Below are 25,839 nucleotides of genomic sequence, written 5' to 3'. Positions count from 1 at the left end.
GACACTAACTTCTTGGTAGGAGGTTTGTAATTATAAGTGATAACATTGGGTTGAGGTATTTGTTTGACCAATCGAATTTAAACGCCAAGCAGGTTAGATGGTTGAACACGATCAATGAGTTTGATTTCGAGATCAGGTACATCAAAGGTAATGAGAACAGGGTGGAAGATGCTCTTAGTAGACGGGTACAGGTACATCACTTGGCAGCTATGAGCTCCTATGGGACAGAATTACATGATAGGATCTTACAGGTAGGTCAACAGGATGTTAGGTATATGGAGATTGTGCACAAGTTGCAACAGGGTGTTGGTACAGGTACAAGTGCAGATAAAGATATAGGTGTAGGTGCACATCGTATGGATTATTGTCTTACATCGGATGGATTAGTCAGGTTCCAAGACATGATATATGTACCGGATAGGAGCAAGCTCAAGAAGATGATCTTGAGGGAGTTTCATGCAAAACCTTATTCAAGTCACCCAGGTTATTAGAAGACACTGACAATAGTGAAGAAATTTTACTATTGGTCAAATTTGAAGAGGGATGTAGAAGAGTTGGTGCGAGGTGCTTCAATTATCAGTGAGTGAAAGTAGAGTGTAAACATCTAAGTGGACTGCCACATCCGATTGCGATTCCAGAATGGAAATGGGAGGTTATTTCCATGGATTTCATCACAGGGTTGCCGAAGACAGTGAAACAACATGATTAACAAAGGTTGCACACTTCATTCCGGTGAAGTCTACGTTCTCAGCTAGTGATGTGGCATAGGTATTCATCAAAGATGTGGTTAGGCTACATGGTGTTTCGAAGAAGATTGTGTCAGATAGGGATGCGAAGTTCACTTCCAAGTTTTGGAAGGAGTTGTTTGCACATTTGGGCACATAGTTGGCCTTCAGCACAACTTATCATCCACAGACAGATGGAAAGACAGAAAGAGTCATAGGATATTGGAGGACATGTTGAGGATTTATGTGATGCATCAGCAACGGAAGTGGGAAGAGTATCTTCCTTTGGTAGAGTTCGCATACAACAACGATTATCAAGAGTCATTGAGGATGAGTCCTTTTGAGGCATTGTATGGGCAGAGTTGTAACATATGTTGGCAGACATGGAACATGAAATGTAGGTGATCAAGAAGAATCTAAAGGCAACACATGATAGGTAAAAAAGTTATGCAGATCGGAATAGGTTGTTCAAGTTCTAGGTTAGGGAAGTACTTGCACATCAAACCGAAGAAGAGCTCCTTGTGGATTGGATCATATGCTAAGCTGGCACCACCGTTTCGTGGACCCTTTAGTATCATCAAGAGGATTGAGCCAGTAGCCTATCCACTTGCATTGCCTCCAACAGTGAAAGTCCATGATGTTTTCCATGTATCTTTGCTTAAGAATTACGTTAAGGATGGTGATCATGTGATTAACTAGTTTGTATTATAGGTGGAACCAGATGGAGAATTCCAGCCGGAGCCTCAATGTATATTGCAGAAAAAGGTGCTCATGCTTCGAAACTGAGCAATCAAGCAAGTTAAAGAGAAATGGAAGCACTTTGGGCCCGATGAAGCTACATGGGAGATGGCGGATCAGATGTGGGCTATGTATCCTTCCTTGTTTGTTGATTGAGGCAAAACAACTTCAATATGGTAGGTTTGGTATATGCTTTGATATGGTGTTTTTGGCATATGCTTTGATATGGTGTTTTGGTATATGCTTAGATATGGTGTTTGGTATATGATTTGGTTTTGGTATGTATTTTTGGTGATATTTCTATATGTACATATGTATATGGATGTAAATACTGCCATGAGCTATGTTATAAAGCTCCAATATGTAGTATGTTTTCATGATGTTTTGCTTTTGAGTAGGTATTTCATTGTAAATATTGAAACGAGTTGTGTTATAAAGCTCCATGAGAAATATGTCTTCTTTCAGCGGGTTGTTGAGGTATATGTGTGATTGAACATTAAGGACGATGTCCCCCAAGAGGGAGGGTTTTGTAACAACCATCGTGAAAATTCCATGTAATAAAAGTTAAAAACAATAACCACGGTTGATGGGACACTTATTCCAAGTTGAATGTCGGGCAAGACACCCTAGGGGGTGTTAATTTGGTTGTTTATGGCTAAGGAAATTGGCAAAGGCAATTACTAAGGCTCTGGAAAGACAAAACGACACTTTGACACATTTATTTATGAAAATAATGGAAATTAGGAGAAAAGGAATGTGAACGGTCACAGGTTGCATGTGAGGAGGAAAATGAAGGAAAATAATGGAAAATGAAGAAAATAGAGGCCTCACTCATAAAAAGGCTTATGATGATCAATTGGTAACCTTTTTTCAGTGGAGTTTTGAAGCTCTCTCATTATTCTCTCTCTCTCTCTCTCAAACTCTTGGACACTTAGAGTTTCTTGAAGCAATTTTTGCATTGGATCAAGAAAGGCAAAGAAGGCAAGAGGAAACAAAGATCAAGCAGGGAAAGGCAGGATCAAGCAGTTACAACAGGTTTCATTACAGGTATCAACTATCATGTGTATTTTCCTTGTTATATTTGGAATGCATGGCATTGCATGTGGTTCTTTTCTATCATGGCATGGGTTTTTGCAGGTGTAACAGTGTTTTTAGCCTAGCCTCGCCATTTCTGGATAGCCATGGTGTGATGGGGTTCTCATGTTTTGGTTGAGCTAAATTGCCGAATGGATTCGAAGCCAAGTGGGATGGATCTCTAAATGATAGAGCACATGGCCTAGTGGTCCTTGAACTAGGCTGTGGATCACGGTAAAGCCACTGGTCTAGTGACCCCTGAGTTATATTGTGGGTTGCGGTAAAGTTAAGATTGTGTTGCCTCGGTGGGCCTAGGAATCCTTACCGGTGAATGACAGGATATATGGTAAAGCCAAGAGGTGGTTTTCTCTCCATTGGGCCTAGTAATCCCAGGTTTGGGATATGCGGTAAAGCCTGGAGAATGGGTCTCGATTTAGGGCCTAGTGATTCAGGTTTGGATTTCGGTAAAGCTTGAGAGACTAGGAGACATGAAAATTCCTCACGGTGTAGTTGGAGAAATCCGGTGGCATCCATGCTTGTTTGGCCTAGTGATCGGGTGTAGATCACAGTAAAGCTTGTTATGATGTGTTCATTGTGTTGGCCTAGTAATCCAAGATGGATTATAGTAAAGGTTGGTTTTTGTTGATGAGGGTGAGGTAAAATTGGTTCTTTTGGTTTGAGTCCCACATTCATGCTTGGAATATGGCACGAAGGTGAATGATTGAAGAGAGATTTGGCTCAACCATTCTATGGTCGGGTGGAATGTGGTAGTCCCATCTCCGGTTGTTTTATTGCATTCATTAATGAGAAATTCATTCCCTTGATTTTCATGTGTAAATGTATCAATGTATATGTGGATTTTGATGGTTGATATGTTTATGGTAATTATGTTCCTATTACTCTGGTTATATGTATATTTTATGACAACAACTATGTATGGATCTTAGCATGTTTTTACTTGTAAATGAATGGATAATGTATATATGGCCTAATAGATGATAATGCAACAAATGACATGAGGGCACAATGGTTCATAGCGATTCTCATATAAGTATGAGATCCCTACACTTAATTATGTTATTTACACTTGTAGGTTATATGTTGATGATATGTTTGACGAAATGCTTGGCATCGCTAGTAGGGGTCTGATAAAGGTATTGTTCTGTGAAAATTTCGTAAACTGGAATCCCTACTACAACAACTGATTAAACTTCTCCTATTTGTTAATTACTGAAACAAATTATTTACTGCTTCCTACAACTAATATCCAAGCTAACACACTACAACCTACACCAATTAAAAATATGCCCAAAACAAGAAACTGAACAATAGAGAAAGATACACACAAATGACACAATTGTTTTTGGACAAATGTCCCCGGAAAAACCCAATGCGAGAAAACTGGTGCAACAACTCTGAGGGTTTTTATTATTATGTAGTAATTTTTTGAATACAACTCTGGATGCCCTCTCGGCAATCCAGTTATAGAGAAATACAATTGGCGGAAGAAATTTGTGAGATTACCTCACTCTACCCAGTAAGTCTTGCCTGATCCGGCATCTGAACCAACATGTTCCCAGCTATTTCTGCGTTTCCCCTACCTGGGCCTTGCGCCAGCCTCTAAGGCTCTACGTTAGATTTGTGCTAGGTTGATTTTCTCTCTTGTAGCTCTGATGTCAACCCTCTCAGATCAGATGTCAAACCCAACAAATTTTCAAACTTCTGCTTGGAGGACTGCACTGCCTCTGCATGAGCCCTTCTAGCTCAACATCAACCCCTCCTGGGTGCTGCGTTGCCTCCTTCTAGTGTCTCTCTACCTCTTTCATGTGTATCCTAGCTCAGGAGAAGATTCTCCAACCAAATTATCCTTGCCCCTCACTGCACAAGCTCACTATCGATATTCTCCCAACGGTTGCTTTGCTTTAGAAAATCGAACTTTTGAACTCACTCTATGTGTCTTCCAAATGACCCTCAAGCCTCCTTAAATAATATTCTCGTTGACATTCAACGACCCCGATTAGGAGCTAATAAATGGCTAAGATCATTTATGCTTGATCCTCGTCTTCTTCTAGAAGTTACAACCACAGTTAGATTAATACCCATTAATTATTTTAATTTCCTAAGTTTAGACTTAGGGACCCATTAAAAATAATTAATTATTTTAATAAAACTGTTTGTGGGTGGAATTTCCCAAAACTCTTTCTAGATTATTTGGAATACATGTGCCCAAGCCTCATTGCAAAATTTGAGACTTGGAGTACATCCGATGCTACTAGAAATCAACACTCCCTCTTAGCGATTAATGTGCTCTAGCAATGCAGCCTGCCGAAGCATCACTTTGTTCTGTAACATTTCCCTCTGCGCTACTGATGTCTGACATGCTCTTCACCAACCACTACACAAATATAGGATCTATACTGCTGCTGACCCTGCCACTGTCAACGCTGCATCTGTACTACGACTCCCTCGGAATTTTTGCATCCATGATGGTGCTGGCACTGCCACTGCCGCCTTTGCACTGCAAACTGCTGCTGCTACTGCATCAATAATGGAAAAACATCCCAAATTACTGAACTAACTGTGTTCAGTATGATACCATGTGAATGTTAGAACCTGATTGTTGCTAGTCTCTGTGCTGACCCTCTGAATCTTCTAAGCTACTGTTGACCTCTGTTGTGTGCCATCTGCACTGCTGCCAACTCTTCTCTGTGATGTTTAGTCTCTAGCTCTCCTAGCCACTTCAACTGTCTCTTCGACAGTCCTCGACACCATTTGACACTAGTCCATCCCGCTACCACAAAACTGGGCTCCCATAACAAGGTATTGATCCAAGAGGTGGGCTCCTTAAGGATCCTACCCAACTCTAGCTCTTTCAAACTACAACTCTAAATCAACCCATCTCCCTCCTGGAGGTATCTCGGTTGTCATGGTGAACTCCTCCTCCTTGATCTTCGTGGGTGCAACCTTCAGATCGTGCTTCTCATCTTTGTCCATGTTCCCAAGAGGACACTGAGTTGCATAGTGAACCATCTCACCACACCTGAAGCAATTTATCTTCAGGATGTCCTTCTTATGTATCCGTTGCTCCTGCTGCCCCTTTGATGCAAGGGTTGCATTCTCCTCCTCCTCATTGGGCTTTGACCCACTATTGTTGCTTCCATCAAGATTACACTTGACCAAGTCTCTCCTTAGCTCCTCTTGCTTGAGAGCTGCCCACATCTCATCCCAATTCAGCAAAGCGCCCTACCCAGGATACTCTGGAAAAAGGCTTGCCACTCATCTGAGACAGAATTGAGGGCCAATATAACCAACTCAGAATCTTGAGGTGTAGACCCCACAACTAATAACTCATCTTGGGTCTCCTGAAGCTTCGTGAGGAATGGATCCACACGCTCCCCCATCTGCATCTGAGCATATCTCAGTTTCTGCTCAAGGTACATCTTCCGTTCCTCGGAAGATCCCTGATACAACGTAGAAAATGCGTCCCACATCTCCTTAGCAGTCCCTCTGTCAGCAATGTAACATACAACATGATCCTTCACTCCATCGAGGATCATTCTCTTTGCCTTCACCATTTCTGCCTTGTACTTCTTCAACAGATATGCATATGTAGGCACTGACACCACGCTGTCGACATATGTTTTGAGCGCATGCTCATATAGAAGGAATGACATCCTTGCCTTCTAGATGACATAGTTGGATGCTCCCTCCAATCTATCATGATCCCTCAAGCCACTAGTTGCCATCTCTGCCATTGAAAATGTCAAAAATCTCCTCTCTGGTTCTTACTGTTGTTGCTCAGCCAATAAGAAAACAAACTTCTTGGCGGGAAGTCTTACTGAGGAAAAGTTCCCTCATAGTGCTTCTCTTCTCTTCTGACGTCTTTCTACCCAACAAAATGGCCTACAGAAAAACTACATCCCACCATCTCCTCTTCATGCTGAGGCTTCAGCGCTACTCCCTCTGATATGACAAGATTTCGATTAAGAAGCCCTTCTCTCTATCAACTCACTCAGAGAGAGACTGCTTGGAAATTCAACCCTTCGGCTAGGACTGCGTAAACCCCTATGGGGATTCAAATTGCTACCTCCTGCAGCTATTTTGATCTCCCTCTTTTGCTCAACGCAGAGTTTTCTGGCACTGTTCTTCTTACTTCACCTGCACTCGCTCTGATACCATGTGAAAATTTCGTAAACCAGAATCCCTACTGCAACAACTGATTATACTTCTCCTATTTGTTAATTACTGAAACAAATTATTTACTGCTTCCTACAGAAAATATCAAAGTTAACACACTACAACCTACACCAATTAAATAATATGCCCAAAACAAGAAACTGGACAATAGAGAAAGATACACACAAATGACATAGTGGTTTTTGGACAAATGTCTCCAGAAAAACCCAATGTGAGAAAACCGGTGCAACAACTCTGAGGTTTTTATTATTATGCAGTAATCTTCTAAATGCAACTCTGGATGCCCTCCCGGTAGTCCAGTTACAAAGAAATACAACTGGCAAAATAAATTTGTGAGATTACCTCACTTTACCCGGCAAGTCCCGACTGATCCGATAGCTGAACCAACGTGTCCCCGATTATCTATGTGTTGCCCTTGCATGGGCCCTGCATTAGCCTCTAAGGTTTTGCGTCAGCTCTGTGATGGGTCGATTTTCTCTCTTGGAGCTCTGACGTCAACCCTCCCGGCTCAGACGTCAAAACCCAACAAATTTTTAGACTTCTACTACGAGGACTGCGCTGCCTCTGCACGAGCCCTTCTAGCTCAATGTCAACCCCTCCTAGGTACTGCACTTCCTCCTTTTGGTGTCTCTCTGCCTCTCTGTTGTATCCTGGCTCAGTAGAAGACTTTCCAACCAAATTATCCCTGCTCCTCACTACACAAGTTCACTATTGAAATTCTTCCGGCAGCTGCTCTGCTTCATAAAATAGAACTTTTGAACTCACTCCATGTGTCCTCCAAATGACTCTCAAGCCTCCTTAAATAATCTTCTCGTTGACATTCAATGGCCCATATCAGAAGCTAATCAAGGGCTAAGATCATTTCTACTTGATCCTTGTCTTCCTCTAGAAGTTACACCCACAATTAGATTAATACCCATTAATTATTTTAATTTCCTAAGTTTAGACTTAGGGACCCATTAAAAATAATTAATTATTTTAATAAAACTGTTTTTGGGTTCTTTAGAATACATGTGCCCAAGCCTCCCTGAAAAATTTGAGACTTAGAGCACATTCGATGCTACCATAAATCAACATGTTCGACTTATTGCTTTTGCATCATTGTTTCCCTATATTTTTATTGATTTCAAGCTATCACTCCATTCTCGGCAGTGCCCTGTGCTCTGGGCCTGAAAAAGTGGCTCAAATCTCGGGGTCGCTGGCATAAAACTGGCAATCTTGGTCTTTGGTCGCTAGTAGGCAAGCCTGTGAGAGCGACTTTGGGTTGCTGATTGCTCCCTTCCCATAGCATGAGAGCAACTATGGCAAAAGAAATCCAAAACAACATTAGGACCCAGGGACATGCTGTCTGAGTGGCTGACATGTCTCCCGAGGATTTTGAAGCTGATGTTGGATGACTTTGTGTGATGTTTCCGTCGATTCCACTTCCTTAAGGTCACATAGGAGGTTGAATATGATCATAGTAGTCTCTCGTCTCATGTTTACCCCGATTGGCATGGTTACTTGGCTGGATGTGGGAGGAGGGTGTTATAATGCACACGACAAAGGCTTAAGCAAAGTATTTCGATAGAAATCACATAAGAGAAATTTTTGGCCAATGTGTTTCGAACCAACAAGTTTGGTTCATCGTCTGGTCCTGATGATGAACCACACTTGTTGGTTCGAAACACGTCAGGCAAAATTTTCTCTTATGTGATTTCCACCGAAAGACTTTGCTTAATTTCTTATGGATCACAGAAGCACGAATACAAGAAAAAAGGTTGGCTTACCTGAGTCATGGTTCCATCATGGAACCTTACCACTGCTCACTGCTCACCGCTACTTTCTCCTTATTTGATGCCAAAAGCCATTGGTGGTGACAACTATAGTAGTATGATGTGGGCATGACAATAAAACACACCAAGTTGACCTGTTAGACTTGCGTGGAGGCCACATGGGCACCACGTGGTCAGGATGTTGACATGGTCTCTTTTGATAGGTTGAATTCCAATGGAGTGCAATTTTTCATCTGAGAATAAAATTAAGATAAAGTTGGTATCATCGAAAATCTCTCGACGAGCTGAATGCAAGGGTGAAGTCAACAATTAATTTTCGTGAACTTGCAAAAATGAGGTTTTTGCTAATCCCATCCTCATAATAGACCTTGGGGATCGGGTTAAACAACAAGTAACACTTCCCGCAGTCAGAGATAGTATAAGGAGGGAATGCTACATTCTCAACCTAGTCTAGAAGGTCTCCTTTGACTGCTTAAATGTACTATGGATATGAAACTCTATTAGTAAATAATTTAATGATAACAATCTTTTTGACATGTAACATATTGTTTCACTCTAAAATTTATTCAAGAAAGTTGTCAATGCTCTCCTAACCTCAATTAATAATTTACTCACAAAAAGTAAACACATCACAAGTGACATTTCAACTTAAGTGGATAAATAATATTTCTTTTTATTGAGAAGGTTTTCTGTGATAATCACGTCAGAATGCATTTGTTGATGTGTTTCGAACCAAGAAGTGTGGTTCATTGTTAGGACTAGATGAAGAACCAGAACATGGCAGCAAGTTAACTACAAGCGTGCTCGTTCAAAATGGTGAACCTTAGTTGTAGTGGCCCTTCCGTGCAGGGATGTAATTATTGAATTTATGCTTTTGTGATCCATATCAAGTTTATTGAGAAGGTTTTCGGCGATAATCACATCAGAATGCATTTGTTGACGCGTTTCAAACCAGCAAGTGTGGTTCATCATCAGGACTAGATGAAGAACCAGAACACGACAACAAGTTAACTACAAGCGTGTTCATTCAAAATGGTGAACCTTAGTTGTAGTGGCCCTTCGGTGCATGGATGTAATTATTGAATTTAGGCTTCTGTGATCCATATCTAGCTTATTGAGAAGGTTTTTGGCGATAATCACATCATAACGCATTTGTCGACGCGTTTCGAACCAACAAGTGTGGTTCATCGTCAGGACTAGATGAAGAACCAAAATATGGTAGCAAGTTAATTACAAGCGTGCCTGTTCAAAGTGGTGAACCTTAGTTGCAGTGGCCCTTTCGTGTAGGGATGTAATTATTGAATTTAGGCTTCTGTGATCCATATCAAGTTTATTGAGAAGGTTTTCGACGATAATCACATCAAAATGAATTTGTCGACGCGTTTCAAACCAACAAGTGTGGTTCATCGTCAGGACTAGATGAAGAACCAGAACATGGCAACAAGTTAACTGCAAGCTTGCCCATTCAAAATGGTGAACCTTAGTTGTAGTGGCCCTTCCATGCAGGGATGTAATTATTGAATTTATGCTTCTGTGATCCATATCAAGTTTATTGAGAAGGTTTTCGGTGATAATCACATCAGAATGCATTTGTTGACGCGTTTCAAACCAGTAAGAGTGGTTCATCGTTAGGACTAGATGAAGAACCAGAACAAGACAACAAGTTAACTGCAGGCGTGTTCGTTCAAAATGGTGAACCTTAGTTGCTGTGGCCCTTCCGTGCATGGATGTAATTATTGAATTTAGGCTTCTGCGATCCATATCTAGCTCATTGAGAAGGTTTTCGATGATAATCACATCATAACACATTTGTCGATGCGTTTCGAACTAGCAAGGGAATTGGCAAGCTGGTTTCACTTGCTAGTTCAAAATGCGTCGACAAATGCGTTCTGATGTGATTATCACGAAAATGTTCTCAATAAACTTGATATGGATCACAGAAGCCTAAATTCAATAATTACATCCCTGCATAGAAGGGCCACTGCAACTAAGGTTCACCATTTTGAACGGGCATGCTGGTAGTTAACTTGCTGCCATGTTCTGGTTCTTCATCTAGTCTTGACGATAAACCACACTTGCTGGTTTAAAATGCGTCGACAAATTTTGATGTGATTATCGCCAAAAACCTACTCAATAAACTTGATATTGATCACAAAAGCCTAAATTCAATAATTACATCCCTGCACGGAAGGGCCACTGCAACTAAAGTTCACCATTTTGAATGGGCACACTGGTAGTTAACTTGCTGGCATGTTCTGGTTCTTCATCTAGTCTTGACGATGAACCACACTTGCTGGTTTGAAACGCGTCGACAAATGCATTTTGATGTGATTATCGCCGAAAACCTTCTCAATAAACTTGATATTGATCACAAAAGCCTAAATTCAATAATTACATCCCTGCATGGAAGGGCCACCGCAACTAAGGTTCACCATTTTGAACGGGCACGCTTGCAGTTAACTTGTTGCCATGTTCTGGTTCTTCATCTAGTCTTGATGATGAACCACACTTGTTGGTTTGAAATGCGTCGACAAATGCACACTGATGTGATTATCGCCGAAAACCTTCTCAATAAACTTAATATAGATCACAAAAGCCTAAATTCAGTAATATTTCTTTCATCAACCACTTACACTAAAACCATATGATCACAAAAGCCTAAATTCAGTAATATTTCTTTCATCAACCACTTACACTAAAACCATTTGACATCACTCATAGTGAACCTATCACCAAATATTAAAATACAAAATAAAAAAATATATACCCAATTGAAATACTTTTTAAAATAAAATCTATATCTTTATATAGAATACTTATAAACATCCATCTTTAATTTATAAAATTTAAATTAATTATTTACATATTTTCAATCATTATAAATTCAATTAACATATTTTCAATCATCATAAATTAAATTAACAATTACACTAATAACAATCTATTAACGCATTATTAAATCCAAATGATAATAACAAATAAATATAAATAATAATATCTTTATTAAACCCATCATTAAAATTTGAGCAACATTTCAAACAAATAAAAATAAATATATTTTTAAACCATTTAAAATTTAAATCAAAAAAATTTAAAAAACATTACTCACATCATATTTTATCACCACAAGCTAAATTACCTTTTCAACAATGCCACTTTCAAGAAAGATGTAACTAGTGTGAAGAAGATGGACCTTTTGTAGCCATCAAACAATCCCCTATTCTCAATCCAACAAATTTATTGATTAATAAATGAAGGAACCTTTTATGTAAGCGACAACTGGCAAGTCCATATACGTGTCAAACTCAACCAGAGTGCTATAAGACAATTTCCAGATGCAATGCACTCATTCATGAGCGATTTTTTTTCGCTTCCATTAATTTTAATAAAACTATCTGTGATTTCTGCAATCAACCGTGGCTCGTCACGAGTTCGATTCGACGGGCGTGCGGCTTTTTCTTTATAACTGCGTTATCTGTCTTGATCTACATCCCAGGGAATCGAACCGAGGTTGTTTAATTGATTCACATCAATAGCTTAATTCTGAAGCTTAGTCCACGATGCTTTTAAAAGGAAGTTTGCCCTAGTTTGTGAGCCGAAGAAGAGAAATTTATTCATATGCGCGCGCGTTCTTTGTTCCGCTGGGGTCGGTGGCGCGGGGCATATAGAGAACAATAATAATTATGGCCACGGCAACCATGGCTACCGCGGCAGGAGCTGCAGCGCTTTTGTACTACACGTTGGGCCGCAGATTATTGCCTGCGACTAACGGAGACGAGAGCGAGGAGAACAATAATGGCACTGTTGCAGTTAAGCCGAAGCGCACTGTGAAGAAAAGGGTTGTAGTGAGGCCTGCGCAGGCGCCTGCCACGTGGTTCGAGACGATCTCCACATTATCGGAGACATTGAGGTTTACGTACTCTGAGACACTGGGAAAATGGCCTATCGGTGATCTTGCTTTTGGCATTAACTTTCTGTTAAGAAGACAGGTAAGTAAGTCTCATTCGTCTCAGTCCTTGTCTATTTCCTTGTTAATTTTTAGAAAGCCCTAGATACAGGTTTGCCAAACATAAAAATTCAAGTGTTTTTTGCAGACTCAGTTTGCTTGTTTTTTAAATTTTCATTTTTAGCAGAAATCCTGAGTTAACTGGTCCTAAGATTATGTGGAAAACCCTAGGTCAGAGCTTGTCAAGCATAATGTTTGATTTGATGATGGATTTTCGCAAATTTAATTTTCTTTTTTGCTTATTTTTTGTTTAAATTAGTTCTCAGAAGCCCCCTAATTTAACTGGCCGTATGATCAGAAGGGAATTGGCACATCGTATGTCAACACTTTTACCAATGAATAGTTGGATGTTTGCTATACAGACATAATTTGCTTGTTTTTGTTGTTATATCTTTATTTAATTAAACTGGCACAAACCCTAATTTAACTGGCTCTACTGCCAGAGAAAAAATTCTGCATTGCGTGCTCATAATTACGATCTATGTCAACATCTCTACCGATGAATAGTCGATATTTTGTCAGAGACATGATTTGCTTGTTTGCTTATATACATATCTTTAATTTAACTGCAGCAAATCTTGATTTAGCTGGTAAAATTGCAATATAGCATACTTCTAATTACAAACTTTGTTAACATATCTACTGGTGAGTAGCACAACACTAATTTTACTGGCTGTACAACCAGGGGTTAATTGTCACATTAAATGTGCCCATATAGTTGAACTTCTGTTATGTATATTTGAGCATTTGCCATAAAACATGATATTGAACGACTTTTTAGTAACTTTGGTCTCTTGTTACACAAGCAATGTTCGTCAGTAAAAATTGCCATTGATGGACTCCGTGGTTAAATTTGATGAAGTAAAAGCAATATGCAGTCAATGGGGTTGTGGTTGTGGTTCACTGTGGCATGTCACACCATCCAACATGGTTCAATTCCCTTGGATGCATATGAATCAGCTGTTGCACTCTATTGCAAGTGCTGGATGATTTTGACGGAAGAGTGCCCCCTATTGCTGTTTGCTCTTGAAGTGGAAATTTGTGAAAGCGGTCCTATTATGGTGTTTGACCTCTTTGGGTCAATTGTAATACTTTTCTTTTGTATAAAGGGAGCACTTAAAAAAAGAAGCAATACACAATACTTTGTCAATTGTGTGGATTGCCCTTGAAGTGCCATTTTGTGAAAGCAGTCCTATTATGGTGTTTGAATTCTTTGGGTCAATTGTATTCTCTCTTTTGTTTAAAGGAAGCACTTCAAAAAAAGAAGCACACTCAATACCTCATCAAGTGCGTGGATTGGGTAATTTTGTTTCCATTTTACTTTGTCAAAGCTCAAGTCTCAAACATAACTCCATGTTTATTAGGCACCCACATTCTCACTGTGGCTCGGGAGATTCACATATAGCTTGTTAAGAACACTATGATTAGTCTATTGTTAAAATTGGCAACTAGGGACAAATCCTACCTTGGGATAGCTCATTTGATGGACATGATTATTGCATTGGATTCCTCTTTTCTAGAGGTCCAAGATTGATATAAAGATCATCTCATTCGGACAAACAGAAGTGTGATTATGAATTTATTCCCTCACATGTACAAATTGTTCAGGTCGGCCTCAGCTTAATGTAGGCTTAAGAAGCCCAATAAATGTATCTCTTCACCCACAACAAAATTTATAAATAGAAGAAACCTTACACCTCATTTGGACATCATTCATTCACACATTCTTCTCTCTCTCTTCATCAGATTGGTTCGTATAGCTTGGGCATCTTCTCTTTCTCTCTCACACGTGCGGCTAAGAGGACAAAATTTTTGGGTTAAAATAGAACCGAATTCCAAACTGTTTGGCCAGCGTTGATCAATGTTGTTTTGACCGAATTTGACTACGGTTTTGGGGGAAGAATTTCGGTTTCTCTATGCCACATTGTTTGGCACTGAAATCAAGGTATTTGGGGCTGTTTGACCTTTGTTTACTGCATTCCTGTTTGACCACAAAGCTGACTGTTGTTTGACCGAACTTGACCAGAGTTGTTGGCACTGTTTTGGGTTGACTTTGACCTTTGCTGGAGGCTGAAGTCGCCTTTGACCGAGCTTCAAAGGAGGTATTTTGCTGCTGTTTTGACCAACGTTGAATTTTTCTAGTTATGGCTAAAGTTTGACTGCAGAATTTGACATGGTTGATTTGACTTTGTATTGGGCTAGTCTATTTGACTTTTGTATTCTCTCGTTGCTGAACTATTGAATAATAATAAGAAGATTTGATCAAAGGGTTTTCCCCACATTGGGGTTTTTCCCTGGCATCCGCAAAATCTGGTGTCCTCTTATCTTTTGCAGTTGTGTTTATGTTCTATCTGCATTTATTGTCAATGTGATTAATGGTTGATGTCGTTGCTACTAGAAATAATTGGATATTTGTTATTGGACCATTAAAGGAACATTGAAGTAAATTGTGCTAAGCATAGAACATACCATTGTTATCTAAAATTAAAATGGAATCAGAGTTTAGGTGAAGACAAATCCCAAGCAAGAGTGAGAAAAACAATCATTAAGGGAAGTTGTTGGATAAGAATTTGGAGCTAGCTTCAATGACAACTACATCTTACTTCAAATCCGAGGACAAGCTTAAGGAAAAATCCGACTATCATGCATGGAAGTTGGCTCTGGATTTGTCTTTGGAAGAAAATGATGCTATGGTCAATGTCAAAGGAAGAGTGGCGGAGCCTCCTTCAAATGCACCCGCTGCTGCAAAAAATTATTGTTGATTCCATTCACAAGCCTTTGGTTGCCTATATTTTTGATTGGAAACATCTAAGGAGATGTATTACAAGCTGGTTGGGATGTTAAAAGTAAATAATGCAAATCAAGCCTTCTTTTTCAAGAACAAGTTGAAAGACATCAAGATGGATAGAGGACAATCCATTCAATCCTACTTCAAGAGGATTACCGAAATCAAGAATGATCTCTTATCTGTTGGAGAAGTTGTTTGTGACAGGGAGCTCACTCTTATTGCACTTGGAGGCCTTACAAGAGAATGGGATGTGTTTAACACTACCATCCTCAACAATGACAGAATTTCGGGATTTGATGAATTATTGGCTAGATGCACTCAAGAAGAAATAAGGATGATGGAAAGAGATAAGCCCTCAAATGGAAATAATCCTACCGCTTTCTCCGCTCATGCTAAAAGAAAGAACAATGCTGGTCCAAGAAGACAAGGTCAAGGGTTTAATCCGGGATTCAAAGAAGGAAGAAAATGAAGATGCTTCAATTGCAACAGGTTTGGCCACTTTGCTAGAGAATGTTCTCACAAGAAGGATACTCCAAGGGATGATGACAACAATAACCACAACAATTACAAAGGCAATGGCAATCAAAGGAACAATAAGTTCAACAACAACGGAAAGAGGAATGTTCCCACTGCTCGATATGGAAATGGCTGTCCTCCTAAAAAGTCAAGAAACTCCAGGTATGAAGAAACTAATGTTGTAGATAAGCAAAAAGATATCTATCTTATTTATGCCCTCACCACTGCCTCTCCTCCGGATACATTGGATCATTGGTTGATTGATAGTGATGCCTCAAGGCACTTCATTGGGTACAAGGAGGCCCTCTCAAACTTGGTTGAAAAGAAGACAAATTTGGAGATTATACTTGGGGACAATGCCACCTACCTCGTAAAATGGATTGGGACTGCCACTCTTCACTTAAATCAAGGTCAAACCCTTCATCTACAAGAAGTATTATATGTACCTGATTTGAAAAGAAACTTGGTATTTATTTCTGCTATGGAAGACAAAGGTTTCAAGGTGACATTCGTTGATGGGAAGGTTCGTGTTTGGCAAAGGAACCCGAAAGATGCATTCACACTTGGATTTAGGGTTGAATGTCTTTATTAGGTTGGAGGTAGTCATTTGGGAGCTATATGACTTGCGATACTTCTCTTCAACCCGAGTTATGGCACCGAAGATTCACTCACCTTCATTACAAAGCCTTATGTGATGTAAGGAAGATGGTCATAGGTATGCTCGAATTCAACATAGATCATGAAGGAGTTTGGCAGCGTTGTGCATTTGGAAAACATACAAGGGGACCATTACCTTCAAGTGAAAGTCAAACTACTGATATTTTTCAATTGGTCATTTTGATTTATCAGGTATGTTGCCCGTAACATCTTTAGGAGGATACTTGTACTATGCAATTTTTGTGGATGACTTCTCTTGCAAAACATGGATCTATTTCTTGAAGAAGGACGAAGTGTTCAAATGGTTCTGTTCTTTCAAAGCCTTGGTCAAGAATCAAACAGGGAAGAAGATCAAAATATTGAGGATCGATAATGGTATCGAATATGAGTCAAATGAATTCAATGACTATTGTAGAGAAGCTGCCATTAAGAGGGAGACCACTATTGCATATACTCTTGAGCAAAATGGAGTTGTCGAAAGGAAGAATCGAACTAATCATAGAAGCCACCTGTGCCATGCTTCATGATTAAGGCCTACCGAAGTTCTTATGGGTAGAAGCTGCCAACAACGTTGTATATGTTCAAAATAAGTGCCTCCATCAAGCATTGGACTTCAAGACACCCAAAGAAGTTTTCACCGGTAAGAAACTTTATGTTTCTCATTTTAGAATTTTTGGTTGTCTCGTATATTTTCATGTGCTGAAAGAGAAAAGAAACAAGCTAGATGCATCTGGGAAGAAACGAACGTTTGTGGGCTACAGTGAAACTTCGAAGGCATATAAAATCTATGTGCCTGGTCAAAGAGAAGTGGAAATAAGTCATGATGTCACATTCGATGAAGATTCTACCCTTTGGAAAGTCCGAGATCTTCCTATCCCTAGGAAGGACAATGATGATGATGTAGGAAAGAAGGATGAAACTCTGACAGATGATCCAATGCACGATGTTGAAGGCCCGATGGATCCCATTGATCCACATCCTGGTGAGCCCTTTACTAAAAGGAAAATACCTTTGTGGCTTAAAGATACTCTTGAAGATGCTGATAGACATGTTGCACCAAGAGGGACATTTCTTGAAAGCAAGAAACCGAATAGGTACCAAGGGTACTTAGTTGCTATGAGTACCATAGTTTAATCTGAGCCATGTACATTCAAAGAAGCCGTGAAGCACCAAGTTTTGAAGCATGCGATGAACGAGGAATATGAGTCGATCATGAAGAATGATATTTGGGATGTGGTTCCTAGAGCCAAGGACAAGTCAATGGTCACTTCAAAATGGTTTTACAAAATCAAACATGTAGTTGATGAGAGTGCTGAAAAGTTCAAGGCCAGGTTCATTGCTCGAGGCTTCTCTCAAAAGGAAGGAGTGGACTATGATGAGATATTTGCACCGGTTGCTTGATACACCACTGTCTGATCCATCATTGCTTTTGCTGCCTCTCAAGGATGGAGCCTACACCAAATGGATGTCAAGGCTGCTTTGTTGCATGGCTTGCTTAAGGAGGAAGTTATGTAGGACAACCCGAGGGGTTCGAAGCTCAAGATCGTAAGACATATGTATGCAGGTTGAAGAAAGCCCTCTATGGGTTGAAACAAGCCCCTAGGGCTTGGTATGAGAGGACAAGTAGCTATCTTATGAACCTGGGTTTTACAAGGATTGATGCTGACCCGAACCTATACTTCAAGGTTGAAAAGGATAGGCCTCTCATTCTGGTCGTTTATGTCGATGCTCTCTTTTTGATAGGTGATGACCCTCTCATTTATCAATGAAAGAGGGAGTTGGCTTCCGAATTCGAGATGAAGGATCTAGGACTGATGCACTACTTCCTAGGGCTGGAGGTCTGGCGAAATGAGATTTTCCATTCTCAAGGAATATACATTGTGAAGTTGCTTGAGAGATGTGGGATGGTGGATTTCAAGTCCGTGTCTACTTCGATGGAACTTAACTTCAAGAAGTTATGTGGAAGTACTGCTGGGCCTGCATTGGTAAATCCTTTTGAGTATCGACAACTTGTGATGGCCTTGTTGTTCTTAGTAAACTCCCGTTTGGACATATGCTTCGCTGTGAATACATTGAGTCAATTTATGGTCAAGCCTCATCACATTCATTGGATTGCTGCTAAGAATCTCTTGAGATATCTCTGTGGCACAATCAACTATGGTTTGAGATACACTGTCAGGAATTTGAGGCTACATGGATATATTGATGCTAATTGGGCTGGCTGTGTGGTGGATTGTTACAGCACGTATGGGTGTTGCTTCTCTTTGGGGTCTGCTTCAATATCTTGTTTGAGCAGGAAGAAAAAATTGGTTGGACTAAGCATCGCCGAGGCTGAATACATAGCTGCTAGTATGGCCTATTGTAAAGTTGTTTGGTCGAGGAAGCTCTTCAATGAGCTATTTGAGCACGTGCTGGATACCACTGTGATCTTTTGCGCCAACCAAAGTGGGATTTACCTTTCAGAGAATCATGTGTTCCACGACCACTCCAAGCACATTGATATTAGGTACCAATTTATTTGGGATATGGTACATCAGGGAGCAATAAGGCTCCATCACATCAGCATTGATGAGCAGGTCGTAGATATGCTCACAAAGCCTTTTGGGGAAGGTCAAATTCTTAACCTTTCGAGAGAGACTTGGAGTCGTGGAAAGACCCTCCTATGAGGGTCTCGCATGAGTTGGACATCGAGCTCCTGGGGGCTTGGGGTACTTCTTGGAGTTATGAGCAACCATAGGTGAGTGGTTCACCTTCCCTTAGTGGTGCTCTATGTACAGGGTGAGTGGTTCACCTTCCCCTGTGATACCCCATGATGGTTGACATGTGTGTAGGGTGAATGGTTCACCTTCCCCTACGATTGCGGACACATGTATGTACGGTGAATGGTTCACCTTCCCCTACGATTGCGGAAACATGTATGTAGGGTGAGTGGTTCACCTTCCCCTATGATTGACATATGTATAAGATGAATGGTTCAATTTCTCCTATGGCATATGAGCAGGATGAGTGGTTCACCTTCTCCTGTTGATGCCTCAGCATACATCCTACCCATAGAGTTTGGGATTCATGGGAAGTAACTCCCATTTGGCCAATGAGTTGGGAAAAGTGGTTAGGAACCACAACACTATCGATGGACGCATCATTTACTGCCGTACTCCCTATGACTAGGATGCATGGTGTTCAACAACTTGATCTGGGATCATTTGAGGTTCTACCTTTGGATTGGCTTTTGCCAGTGGAGAGTGGTAAGGTCTTGTGACTCACTCTCGATCACTTCTTCTTCATTATTACTTCATGGTTTAGTAGAGCACAATAGAGATGATAAAGATGGTACATGACGATAGGATGGCATGATGATGACAGATGGATTGGCAGGTGGAATTCTCCCTAGTTGAGAGGGAGTGTTAAAATTGGCAACTAGGGCCAAATTCCATCTTGGGACAACTCATTTGATTGAGATGATTATTGCATTGGATTCCTTTTTTCGAGAGGTCTAAGATTGATATAAAGATCATCTCATTCAGACAAGCAAAAGTGTGATTTTGAATTTATTCCCTCACATGTACAAATTGTTCAGGTCGGCCTCATCTTAATGTAGGCTCAAGAAGCCCAATAAATGTGTCTCTTCACCCACAACAAAGTATATAAAGAGAAGAGACCTCACACCTCATTTGGACATCATTCACTCACACATTCTTCTCTCTTCATTAGATTGGTTCGTACAACTTGGGCATCTTCTCTCTCTCTCTGTAGTGAGGAGGATAGAATTTTTGGGCTAAAGCATAACTAAATTTCAGAATGTTTGACCAACGTTGACCGAGGTAGTTTTGACCGAATTTGAAAGCGATTTTGGGGGCAGAATTTCTGTTTCTCTAGGGTGCATTGTTTGGCATAGAAATAGAGGTATTTGGGGCTATTTGACCTGCGTTGACCGCATGCCTATTTAAGCATAGAGTTGACTGTTGTTTGACTGAGTTTGACCAGAGTTGTTGGGACTATTTGGGTTGACTTTGACTTTTGTTGGAGGCAAATTGGATTGCCTTTGATCGAGCTTCAAAGGAGGTGTTTTGATGCTGTTTTGACCAGCGTTGACTGCAGAATTTGATAGGGCTGATTTGATTTTGTATTGAGCTAGTCTATTTGACTTTTGTACTGTCTCTCTATTGAACTATTGAAGAATAATAAGAAGATTTGATCAAAGGGTTTTCCGCACATTGGGGTTTTTCCTTAGCATCCGCCAAATCTAGTGTCCTCTTGTCTTTGCTTGTCCTCTGCATTTGTTTTTATGTTCTATCTGCATTTACTATCAATGTGATTAATGGTTGTGATTGCTACTGAAAATAATTGGAAATTGTTATTGGGTTGTTAAAGGAACATTGAAGTAAATCGTGCTTAAGCATAAAACATACCATTGTTATCTAAAATTAACATCTATGCAAAGGAGTCCGAAGTTACCAAGATTTGTATTTGGATACAAACCACCCCGGAAAGGGTAAGATATTCTTCAGGAATTAAGGCCATTCAACAACACTGCTTGAATCCATTACAACAAGATTTTTTAATATGAGCTTATCATGTCACTTGTGGGAATTGAACTTGGGTAGGGAGGATAACAATCATTCCTCCCAATCACCCGAGATAAACTCAATTGCCAACAAACCAAGATAAACTCAATTGACAACAAACATTTTAACAAGTTACTGTTTAAAAAAATCATGTGTACCTTTTTGTTAGGTACCCATTAAAATATGAATGGTTTCAAGTTGATCCATAACAGTTACCCTTTGTAAATGAATTCAAGGATGCCACTATAAATGAAGATGAAATAGTGAAAAGTCACCTTTTTGTAAATGAATTGGACCCTTGATGTAACTATCTAATCTTTGGATATGCATTACAATAAATTTATTGATAATAAAAATAAAGAATTTTACTGAAACTTCAACTGGGAAGCATGCACATGTGGCAAACACATTTGTAGTCTTTTAAAAAACAAATCCCAAATACAATGCAATCATTGGTTAGAATTCTCTCAATTTTCAAATGATAATGAAAATAAACTTTTTATTGAAACTTCAACTCGGAAGCCTGCACTCGTGGCAAACTTAATTATAGTCTTATAAAAAACAAATCCCAAAGACAAAGTCAATCATTCGCTAGACTTTTCTCTCAGTTTTTAAATGATTTTTTTTAGATTTCTTCCCTCAAAAATTGTGGCTGGTCATTGTTGAAAATAAGGGTACCAAGGAGGTGTTTCTTAGGCATTTATCCTTTTGGCCTAGGAACACACATTAATGACTTTTTGTCTTGGGATGTTATGAGTTTAATTAATGTCATGGAGCTAAAGTACTTTTTGTTTTGGGATATTATGAGTTTAATTAATGTCATGGAGCTAAAGTACTTTTTGTTTTGGGATATTATGAGTTTAATTAATGTCATGGAGCTAAAGTACTTTTTATGAGATATGTACTATGTACTTTAATTTATTAAAGTCACGTGTTATACAATTGACTTTATGAGAAAAGTATTAAGTACATTTTATAATATTAAAGTGACTTTATGAGAGAAAAAATACACATCGTGCAAAACATTAAAAAGTACTAGGAAGCTCATTAATCAAAGGGGACCACATGAGGGAGGGGGTCAAGTACTAGGAGGCCCATTAGTTAAGGGGACCACATGAGGGAGGGGGTCAAGTAGGGGACTTGATCTTATCCATTGATTTCATTGGCCGAGATTTAATCTCTGCCCTTGATTTCTAAGGGTTAGGTTTCTCATATTTTGGAGAGACAAAAAGGGAAAAAGGAAAGGAAAAGGCTCATTATTTTCTCATGAGATTTGAGGAGAGGAGCAAGGAGGACGAGTTTGCATGTCTGCGGACGAGGAAATCAAACACCAAAGTCAAGCCCTAGTTTCCAGGAATAGATTTGCACGCATTGTGAGATTTTCGGGCTGGGTTGTTAAGCCGATTTTCTTGGGATTCCAAGCTGAGTTTTAAGCTGGAATTTAGTACTGGTTTGTTGGGAAGCTGAGTATGAATCTCAACACATTTCTTGGTGTGAGATAGGGGTGTTCGAATCATTGTAATTCTGCCACTGTTTAGTCAACAAGGCTGCAGAGATAGGAGACTGTCTCGACTCTCACTGTTATTCCAGACTAGAGAGCGCGAACCTTGAGGCATTCTCCGTGTAATTCCAAGAGAGAAATTATATATGACTTTGGCACTATTTTTTGAGAGTGATCTCTGGTATTCTTGGCACAAAAATCAAGGCATTGTGTGGTGGCAGCTAGCACAGAAAACAAGGCAAATCACAGGCTGGGTTTATGACTGCGTGAGACACAATTTTCTTTGTAAATCTAGCAATGGATTTAACAAGCAAAAAGGGAGATAAGTTTTCTTTATCTCTGCTGTATAAAAATTCCTTAAGAGCATTTAAAATCCTCCTTTAGAACTGGTTTTCCCCTTGTGGGTTTTTCTAGGGCCATTAGACCAAGAACTCTGTGTAAAATTTCTAAGTGTGTGCTTGCATTTATATCTTGTATCAGCTGTGAAAACAAAAGAGTAGAGTAGTCTTTGATGTTTTGAGTTGAATACATGCTAACATATATATCAGCTCAATTCTATGACGGGGTTTGGGCATTAAACCTATGCAAAAACTTGAAACTGGGAAGGATACAACATACAAAAAATTTCTATAGTCATGAGTTCAATCTAAGGGAATATGTTTTCTTTCTCTGTCTGTGTTGCATGCCTTGATTTGCACCCCAATGGAATTGAACTGAGGTTGCTTGATTGAGCACAACAATAGCTTAATTAAGCTTATCTTGCAATTCTCTTAAATGGAGGTTTACTGTAGTTTGTGAGCCAAAGAAGGGAAATTTGTTCATATGCATGCATGTTATTTGTTTTGTTGGGGTCAGTAGCACATGATATATACATAGTAGTAATAATAATAATAATAATTAGGAGTTGCAATGCTTTGTACTACACCGGGCCACAGATCATTGCCTGCGAGAAACAGAGATAAGAATGAGGAGAACAATAATGGCATGAGCAAAATATAAGTGCAATGGGAAGAAAATGGTTGTAGTGAGCCCTGCATGTGGCTGGAGAGATTTCCACATTATTGGAGACATTGAGGTTTACTTACCTTGAAGGAGTAGGTAAGTCTCATTCATTTGGTCCTCCTTGTTGATTTTTCCACGACACTCGAGAATCAAGTTTGAGTCTAATATCATGATGACAAAGACACTCAAATGCCAACACACTTCTACTTTGCACAACGGAAGTGTGGTGGGCCCATAACCCACAGGTCCCAGGATCGGAACTTGGCTCTAATACTATGTTGATTTTTCCATGACACTGAAGAATTAGGTTTGAGTCTAAGATCATGATCACAAACACACTAAAATGCCACAACACTTTTGCTTTGTACAACGGAATAACAAATAGCAGTGAATCAACTAATGCACAAGACAAATTTTAACCCAACACTTGTTATATTACAAACTTTAATACAACAATCTTAGGGTTCCCGTACTAGGGATCATGGCCTTTACAATCAGCCCTGATACAAGACAAACTAGGCCTTGGTATCAACAACTATGATGACCAATCTGTCCTTGAACAAAGTACAGTTGACTTGCTGATGGTGCGCATCCACGACCCAACACTTGTGATATTACAAACTTTAATACAACAATCTTAGGGCTCCCGTACCAAGGATCATGGCCTTTACAATCAGCGCTGATACAAGAGAAACTAGGCCTTGGTATCAACAACTATGATGACCAATATGTCCTTGAACAAAGTACACTTGACTTACTTGTTGATGGTGCGCATCCACGACCCTTTTAGTCCACGTAACTTGAACACTTTTGGCGGGTACTTTGCCTCCCTTCTGCTAATCACTCCAGCTGATCAAACACCTCTATCAATCACTCTTGTCTACTTCAAGATGACTGAACGTAGGCTGCCTTCTACAATGTCTTTTACTGTTCCAAAAGGTTACTTTCATAAGGTCTTCAACTTTTGCTCACTAGCTGTCCTTTGCTCCACCAAAGACACCAACACATAGGGTCTTTACCGCTGTCCACTTCTTGCCTCTATGCTACTCCAAAGAAGACCAGACTTAGGGTTTGGAGGTTGCCCTCTTATCTCTAATTTGATCCATTGTAAGTCTCAAAACTAGGTCACAATAACTAGCCCACTTGATTGTTGTTTGGCTCCTCTAAAAGTCAATTCGTCGGGCCCCACAAGACTGCCCACACATAGTGACAAATATGCCTCTTGTCTACTGTACTTGGGGTTTTCCAAACAACCACTAACAACCCTCCAAGGCACTGTGTAAAGGCTGCGTCAATAATCTTCAAAACAGACCAACAATGCTACATCACCTAGCATTCATTGCATAGAAACCTTAACAACATACCTTTCTAGGACGTCAACACCAACCTTGAGATACTCATTGCCCTATGCACAAAAATTGATGTATTCGACCCTCTTTTAGGGCTTTTGAATCAAATCCATGTTAGTGCTAACTTCGGCCTCCAGACTGCCCTTTAAACTTGCACAAACCTCACTGTTCAGCCTTCTAACTTCTGCGCGGTTGCTCTAGAGGACTTGACCGTTTTATTACTGCTCTTTCCAGGTTACACGACCATGATCTAGTTCACAATTAGGGGTTTGACCCTCCTGCAATACACAAAAATACAACTCAGCATGTCTTTAAGGTTTGTGACACAAACACATGCCAAAATCACATAAAACAATTTGGCCAACAACTCTCCCTATCTCGACCTAACTAGATAACAAGAGACAAAACAAAACCTGTCCTTCTCTTCACTCTAGATCAACTCCTTAGGTATGTGGCTACCTCAGATTGGATTTTACTTAATGAAATGCACTTGTGATATGTGTTCAATGAGCTCCACATGCCTTCTATTTATAGAGTTCTCTTGATGGGTTTCATTTGCCACCAAGGTTCACACCACATGTGTCAAGCTGACCTAAACAATTTGTTTAAACTCTATAAAACATAAGACAAAAGATTCGTTTCATTCAACCAACACCACATCATTGAAGCCTTTGGTGTCCCGTATCCCTTCAAGAGTGCCCCACATGCTCTCAATGGTCGAACCATCAAAATATCCACTTGGTTTCGTGCCAATGACTTTGGGTGCAAAACCCACTGCTAGGGTACACTGCCCACAAAACTCATGTGGGTTAAACTTCTCCCAAACCCTGTACCCTAGGGTGTTGGAGTACCTCCCAAACTACATAAATCAACACTTGTGCCACGTGGCTGAAGAGATCTCCACATTAGTGGTGACATTGAGTTTCACTTACCTTGAAGGAGACAG

General features: G+C 39.9%; 1 protein-coding gene across 1 annotated transcript in view; it reads left to right on the top strand.

The window, feature by feature from the left end:
• The first annotated feature begins 11,853 nt into the window (after positions 1-11,853).
• The window catches only part of LOC149174901 (uncharacterized), a 33,933-nt gene continuing 19,947 nt past the window's right edge, over positions 11,854-25,839 (top strand). Inside the window, exon 1 of the mRNA XM_089419449.1 lies at positions 11,854-12,498. Coding sequence (XP_089275575.1) covers positions 12,193-12,498 — 306 coding nt within the window. The 5' untranslated portion in view covers positions 11,854-12,192. The remainder of the gene's footprint in view (positions 12,499-25,839) is intronic.

Source organism: Pinus tabuliformis, chromosome 4_1, assembly GCF_031772625.1.
Source record: "Pinus tabuliformis cultivar Carrire ecotype Pingquan chromosome 4_1, CPIR1, whole genome shotgun sequence".
In the NCBI taxonomy this organism is placed as follows: domain Eukaryota; kingdom Viridiplantae; phylum Streptophyta; class Pinopsida; order Pinales; family Pinaceae; genus Pinus; species Pinus tabuliformis.
This window is presented reverse-complemented; position numbering and strand designations above follow the sequence as displayed.